Below are 8,068 nucleotides of genomic sequence, written 5' to 3' on the forward strand. Positions count from 1 at the left end.
TGATTCGGTCATATTTGCCATATTTGGTCACCCAGAGGAAGGAAGATTCCGCCATGAGCCAATGGAGCGCGTAGTATTGTTTATTAAAATATTACCAATAAAAATTCAATAAATTGCTCGTTAAAAATTTGTTACATGTAGCTCGACATGTGTGGAAATTCAACACGTGCCAAATTCACATGAGTATTCACATGTTCGTCGGCCCTGAACAAAGATACCACATCGGAGAGTTTCCTATTGGCATTGATACCGATGTATAAATATTTTTCTCTTTCCCTCTCGTTTGACATTTATGGTAGTCTTTCATAATAAGTATATTAGCGATACATAACCACTATACGATAATACAGAAATCGCAGGGCTTCGTTGAAATTGTTCCAAAGCCGGAGCCGTCGAGGATAAATTTATCTCTTAGTTATAGCTGACTTCTGTCAAGCCAAAGTACTGAGGTGGATTTGATGCCAAAAGCAACACTGCTCGAATATAATCGATATCGCCTGTTCACTTCCGTCCGTTCGAAGTCAAATTCGAAGTCACGACGGTGATTTACCGAGAATGTCTCTCGAGAACGCTGATCGAGTGCGAAACGTCACATACTACCGCTACTTCGCGCACCATCGTTTATTCTTAGATGATAAGACATTGCTTCTGCAAAGTTCTGGAATTTTGAGAAATGGATCAAGCGGTATCTCTCGTGAATCAAAATGTTCCATAAGATTGGAGAGTAACAGTCGCGCGCGAGCCGAACGACTTCTCGCGACCATAGAAAATAGACGAGAGACGCGTGACTTTCCACGTTTCTGTGTACGTCATAAATCAAGATGAATGATACGATCCATCGGATATCATGCCACCTCCGACAGATGCATCAATCTTCTCTAACATGTTAGGGGTACCTCGCTTCAGTGGCAGTGACTTTTTGACCGTTACTGCTCATAAAAGCAGCCAAGACCATCACGTTTTCCAGAACATACATTTGTCTCAGTCTAGAGCATTCGCGCAAATGATTTTTGTATACAATTTCTGCGCGTGAAATATCATTTGTATTACAATTGAACGAAAATTATTCAGTTAATCGTATTTTTCCATCATAATTTAAAATGAAAATAGAATTATCTTTCATCTTTGTCGCTTTGCTGTGCGGCTTCATCTTTATTATTTTTAAACATTTTGATCGAGAAATATCGCGGTAATATAATCACAGCTTTTGTTTGTCACAATATATATCTTTCTGATAGCAAAAAAATTAATATTCATTATTGATTCGGAAGTTACAACGAAGTCCTGCGACTTATAAGATCCACATCGATCAATCGACAATGCAAGAATATTCTTACGACTGTTACGCGGAAAGAAACAATCGTAAGAACAATCACATTACACCTTATTACGACATCTCGGCGTAACTTTACTGCGTAATTGTACAAGGCGCTCCAGGTTTGCTCGGAAAAAACATGATTGAGAAACCCAGAAAATTGCTGCGGCGAGACAAAAATAATAATAATGATAATCTGATTTATTAACTGGTTTCCGAAATCGGGACAGCAATAGAATCGGTAACAGCGGTTGTCTTTTGTCGCTATGATTAATCCGAATAATAGTGTTGTGTCTCGGATCGTTTCCCGCATAAAATCGTCCGCATGAGGGATTTGTGTGAGACTTTGCCAGAAATATATAACAAAACGAAAACGCATGCGATGGGTAAACTTGTCGCGAGAGAACGAGCGTGAATTTCTGCGCGTAAATAATGATCCGTCGGAATCGCTTCATGATGACGCCAAGTTGTCGCTTATGACAATGCATCGAGTTTGCAGAAATGTACATATCGAGCGACGTGAGATTGTTCCAGCAATCTCCATTTCTCTCGGACCGCAGCATCCCGGAAAGTCCGACGGCCAAGTTGTAGGGGGATGCACGTCTGTTTGTTTACTGTGTGTATATGTCTGTATGTATGCATATTCGTCTACATGTTTGCGTACGATGGTCAAAATCGCTCATTGGCGGATGGAAGGCACGGGGTAAGGATATCAAAAAAGGGGATTCAGACTCGATGACGGCAACGACAACGATGACGACTACTCGCCAAGGAATCCGCGCGGATCGTCTTCGATCATGTTGTTTGAACTATCGATCGTTGCCGGTCCAATCGCTCGCTGCCCACGCGGGTAGCGGCGTTTCGTACTCCCATCCCGGGCCGCAGTAACGCCACGCGTGCAGATACATCACCAGATCTGACGGCTTCGGGTCCCTATACTTGACTTTGCACTCGTAACAGTGCGGGTCAACGGTGACCTTGTCGTTGGCGAAAGTAGAATCTGGCGGTTCCGAGCCTGTCTGCGTTCCCACGGTGACCTTGAGGGATTCTTGTTGTGGCTGCTGTTGCTGCTGCTGCGATTGTTGCTGCTGTTCATCCTCGACTAAACCCGGGGTGGATGACGGCGAGGAACCGTTGTCCTTGTCATTGCCGGAGCCCAGCATGCGTTCTTCCAATTCCAGTTTCGGCTTGAACAGGCTCATATCAGAATCACCGTCCATACCGAGCCAATTTTCGGCATTATGAATGCTGATGAGATCCCGGACGAGCTCCTCGTCGGTCTTGCCAATATTACCGCCCTTCCCCTTGTGCGGGCCGAAGACCACGTGATTGTAAAGAGGATCGTTCACCACGGGATAGCCGAGGTATTGCAGATGAACGCGGATCTGATGCATGCGTCCAGTCTGTGGCTTGCATAGCACCACCGACGATTTGCCATTGTAGCTGAGACGCTTGAAGCGGGTGACGCAATCTTTGCCTTTCTCGGAGACCTTGCAGACGCCGATCTTGTAGGAAACGACTTCGATTGGCTCCGAACAAATCACCTCTTCCTCAGGGAACTCACCTTCCACTCGGCACACGTACTGTTTGTGAACCTGGAATGTGAAGATACAACATACAACGTATGAAACGATTACGGTCGTCATATTCTTATGCCAATGTAAGCGTCTCCGTCATTTAACGACGGACGAGCGACGCCAGCTGCATGTCTATATGTATTTTTTTCTCGCATACCCGCGAGACATACGCTTATGCAACCAACCTGTCGATTTCTTATTTGGTGCTCCATCTGTCTTGCCTTCTTCGGCGTTCTGCCGAATAAGAGAATGCCACTGGTCAACCGATCCAGCCTGTGAATAGTTCTGAGATTCTTCAAATTATACTCCTTCGCCAGAATGAAAACCACAGTATTGTGTCGATAACGACCGCATGGATGAACCTGCGAACATAGACACGATCAAATGATTTTATTTTCACTTCGTGCTCCGCTTGAAGTATTAATTTAAGAATCCAAAAGTTGTCTGAATTCTAGAAAAGGAAAAATCAAGACAATTTATGTAATTTCGTCTTATTCTGAGAGAAAAGTTTTTATATTTGTAACTATATTATTTCTATTGTGACTATAATTACATGTTATCAATTATGATTATTATTGCTATGTTAGTAATAATAACTATGAGTAGTTTTATCAAAAACTATGTAAAGTTGACACCCAAAATGATCTATAAATTACAGTTATTATTACCATAAAAATAATAATAATAATAACTATATGAAAAGTTTATGAAATATGTAAGTAATCCTAGATGTAATCTTGCAAACTTACACTGAAATTATAGTTAAATTATAATGTAATTGCAACTATAGTCATTATTATCATAAAAATCTAGTTATTATCATTTTCACGGTAATAATAACTGTAATTGCAATTGTATTATAATTTAACCATAATTTCAGTATGAATTCGCGAGGCACCTAGAATTACTCCTGTATTTCACTCTAAACTTTTCATAAAGTAACCAGAATATCTTCAGGAAATGAGATGTGAGCGGTAAATTTATGGAGCTTATACTACTTAATGAATGTACTGAGTGCCTATCGGCATGTGGCCAATGTAAATTCGATGTAGACACAGATACACACTCATACACACATACACACAACACAGACGCTCATACGTGTACGCATTCACGCAAGAGCGACCGACCCATTTCTCCTGGCAAATTCGGGACAAAAAGCACTCTCATCTACAAAGGAAGGTCGATTCATCGTTTTGAATCAGTATAGCAGTGTGGCACAGGAACGACGAGCTTTATGCATTCCGGCCGACAATGCGGATTTGTAGGTACAACAACTGGCTGGCTGACTAGCTGGCGGATCGTATCGGACTCTTCCTGGCTCGATAAGTCCGCGCGTCTATCTGCACCACAGTACACGTATGCACAATAATGTACGTCGGCTATCAAACGCCCCTAGCGACTCGGCAAACCGCTACAATAATCCGGCGATCGAAGGCTCTTTTCTATTCGCCACCGTTAGGATTTCACACCTTCCTGTGTATTCCTCTCTCCACCATAAAATGAATTTCAAGAATTTCAACAAGCGAACGAATTCCGAATTTTTTACAATTTTGTCGTACGCACGACGAGTTTTCCCGGCATAAAACTTTGTTACGTAAAATCTAAAAATGTATAACCGAGAATCTATTTTCTCCATTATTGCACTGTTAAATTTATAATATCAAATTATATTTATTTTCGCTACAGTTCCTATTCTACAATTCTATATGCCGTTAATTTAAAACTGAAGTAGCAGAATTTAATAATTTAACTCAAACAAATATATTAAATCGCACTAATAATGTGCACTCAGAAAAAATATTTATTTGATAAAATTAATTTCATCAAATGAACAATTTTTTTCTCAGTATGGAAAATTGAGTGACTTAATGTGGCGAACAAAAGATGTTATAGATACAAGACTTAATAATGGATAATTTTTAAGATATATCAAAGCTGCTTTGTGAACACAAGTTTACACATTTGATACATATTTTAAAAACCATCCATTATTAATCCATTATTATTCTTTCCGTCATGATATCTTTTATTTATAGGCCACATTATAAGCCTACATTACATGTGAAAACTAATTCATTTTACCGAAACCCAATTTCCCACATAATTAGTGAGTCTTTAACTCAAATTTAGTTTATTATTTACTAAATGCATATGTGAACGCTGTTTATGATGAAACCAGCCACAGAAATGAATTGATTTTGACATACATGCTACAACTTTCATGGAAGTTAAAAATAACAAAATATCATGTTAACTCGAAGAATTGAGTTACCATTGCTCTTTTGATAACTAATAATGCATGATTTTCTAATAAATATAATATTACATTAATGTAAATATATTAGTAAATTATTATTATAATATTATATTACTAATATAAATATATTAATCTGAAAACATTATACTGCAACGCAAATATATTGATGTAATTAAAATTTTATAAATTAAATTAGAGCATTATACATTACTGTTAAAATGATCTAAACGCGATACGAAAAAGTTGAATAATTTTGCTATTGTCACAATGCACGTAGAGAGAGGAAGAAGGAAGCGAAAGCGACATGATAAAGTCGTGGTGCGCCACAATTGCATAACGGTTTTAACGATGTCTGCACGCGAAAATTAATTCAATTGTTGGGCGGCCGAGATCTCTTCGCAGTTCGCGACAGAGCAAAAATGGAAAAAAGTACTCGAGAAACCGGATGGATGCGAAAGCGAACCATTAAGTCGTGCATCGCGCTCGTGCTTCGCCAAGTACCTACTTGCGCGTCGGATTATTTTTGCATTAATGCCCGGCTGTTTTGTTGCGCAAGCTCTTGTTAACGATCTCTCTCTGAGGACGCAGCCACCGGTGCATTCGGTGACATTTGAGAGGAAAAGTGGCCGAGCTTAGTTCTCCGAGCCTGTATTTATCACTGAGCAAAGCCTCACGGCCCGTCGTAGGAGAATAAAACTTGCAACCACTGCGGTGGCACAACTAACGGTCCCGACAGCAAAAACGAGAAAAGAGAACAGAGGATAAAAAGATATATAGAGAAAGAAAAAGAGTACGTTAAAGTCTCATAAGCTGGTCTTGCAGAGCCATCTTCTTTTTGGAAACTTTGGGACGCTTATTTTCTCGGCAGGTGTATACGTCGTCGCGCGTTTATTATCGTTGTGAATTGAAATAACTGAGACGAAAATTGCTGGAAAGTGGAAAAACGAAAGGGTGTTAAACTCGTTCCGAGGAAATCACCGTAACCGTTAATTTACGCCAATGAATCACCGATATCACCGGTTTAATGCATCGGACTCGCGGTATTGCATTTTATACTCGCCGAGGAATGCTCCTGTCCTTTACCTATGTATTTTTACAGCGGAGTCCGCGAAGTCCGACATTATCGTGGAGCGGCAATAATAGCGCGCGGAGTAAATTATTCGTGATTTGCGAGCGCCGTAATGCGCATGATTAACATTTTAATAGTGAGTTTTATTCGCGCGGTTGCGGCCGTAATGCATTCGCGACCGCGGGACATTTATGCGAGTTGCCTGCGCGTAAATTCTAAATTCCCTTTTTTCTTTATTTTTCTTTCTTTTTTAATCATAACAGTGTCGTATCTCGAAGTATACAAGAGAGACCGAGGTCGCCTGATGTCGAAACATTGCATTTTAAAAAGGCAAAGCTCGTCAGAGGCCCTTGACATTTGACGCAACATCTGTAAACCGCGTTGTTTTGTTAGTCACCGTCTGAAAAACGACTCGTTAGCGGCAATTTAGTCGCCTTCCATGCGTCGAGAGAGAGAGAGAGAGAGAGAGAGAGAGAGAGAGAGAGAGAGAAAGAAGGAAATAAAAGAACGCTAACGAAATCAGAAAGTCGACATTGAAAGAGCGGAAGTTTGCGCGGCCCGGTTGAGAGACACGCTAGAATTTAATTTATGGGGTACACTCAAATATATATACAAAGCGATGGAAAATTTCATTAGTGAGAGTGCAAAAGAATAGAGTCTGGAAATTCTAAATTTTAACAACGATGGGACTTTAACCCTGCGAAAACATGCTCTACGAAATAATTTTTAGTAAAAGTCTGCGGTTGTATACATTATAATTGTAAAGACAGCTTATGGAATTTTTCAGATAGACTGAAACGCGCGAGTGGACTTCGAGTGTTAAGCGATTTGGTTGCATGGAAAGTGTCGAGGCATGCAAAAGAGTACGCGCGCGCGTGTGTGTGTGTGTGTGATGTTTTCGTGGTTGGACAATACGACAAACAATTTTTTGGCAGTACAGTTCTGGCAGTACACCACTTACAGGGATGGAGGCGGGCTTGTTGACCACGACGACGTCCTCGTCCATGTGTATCACCGTGATCGGCTCCGAGGTGACAGGCACCTCGTGTCTGCAACACACCAATCGCAACCAGCTTAACGTGGCTTTGTTCCGTTTGCGCTTACACATCTCGCACACGCGTACGTAGTGCACGTTTGTAGACGTACACGTAACATATTCACACGCACACGCACACGCACGCACGCACATACACGTACACACATTCGTACGTACACGCGATAGACGAAATGTCGAGTAGTTCTCGTACGAGTAGATAGTATCAAAGCATGGACCACATTCGTATCTAAATAGTCCATATCTAATATATCTAATACATTTAGAGAAAGATTTTAGTACATATAACCATTTATTTTGTCATCTATTTATGTTGATATGTGACAAAAACTTTTACAATTTTTGTTATTCTAACTATATTTGATGTTCATCAAAAAATTGTGTTGTTCTAATTAAAATTTGATTATTATTATAATTATTATTATTATTATCAAATTTTAATTAGAACAACACAATTTTTTGATGAACATCAAATATAGTTAGAATAACAAAAATTGTAATGTTTTAATCAAAATTTGATTATTCTAATCAAATTTTGATTAGAACAACACAATTTTTTAATGGAAAAAAATAAGAAAGTTTTTGTTAGTCACATATCAACAACGTAAATATACCAAACATTTCTCTGTGTGTGGTGAACAAAAATTAAAGAGAAGGAGCGTGAAGAAGCCAATTTCCTTCTCTTTAACAACATTAAACTGTTGAATCGCTCATTAAGCATCAGTGAGCAAGAAACGAATTAATATATTTATTTATCATAATATTACTATATTTATTATAATATAATATCATT

The 8,068-nt window shown here is 39.5% G+C and overlaps 1 protein-coding gene across 1 annotated transcript in view; it reads right to left on the reverse strand.

The window, feature by feature from the left end:
* Positions 1–10: 10 nt before the first annotated feature.
* LOC108693470 (RNA pseudouridylate synthase domain-containing protein 2-like) overlaps positions 11–8,068 on the reverse strand; it is a 120,583-nt gene continuing 112,525 nt past the window's right edge. Inside the window, exons 5-7 of the mRNA XM_018202444.1 lie at positions 7,183–7,270; positions 3,078–3,254; positions 11–2,910 (exon numbers count right to left, since the gene is read on the reverse strand). Coding sequence (XP_018057933.1) covers positions 2,125–2,910; positions 3,078–3,254; positions 7,183–7,270 — 1,051 coding nt within the window. The 3' untranslated portion in view covers positions 11–2,124. The remainder of the gene's footprint in view (positions 2,911–3,077; positions 3,255–7,182; positions 7,271–8,068) is intronic.

The sequence above is a fragment of the Atta colombica genome, unplaced genomic scaffold, assembly GCF_001594045.1.
Source record: "Atta colombica isolate Treedump-2 unplaced genomic scaffold, Acol1.0 scaffold9, whole genome shotgun sequence".
NCBI classification, from domain to species: Eukaryota; Metazoa; Arthropoda; class Insecta; order Hymenoptera; family Formicidae; genus Atta; species Atta colombica.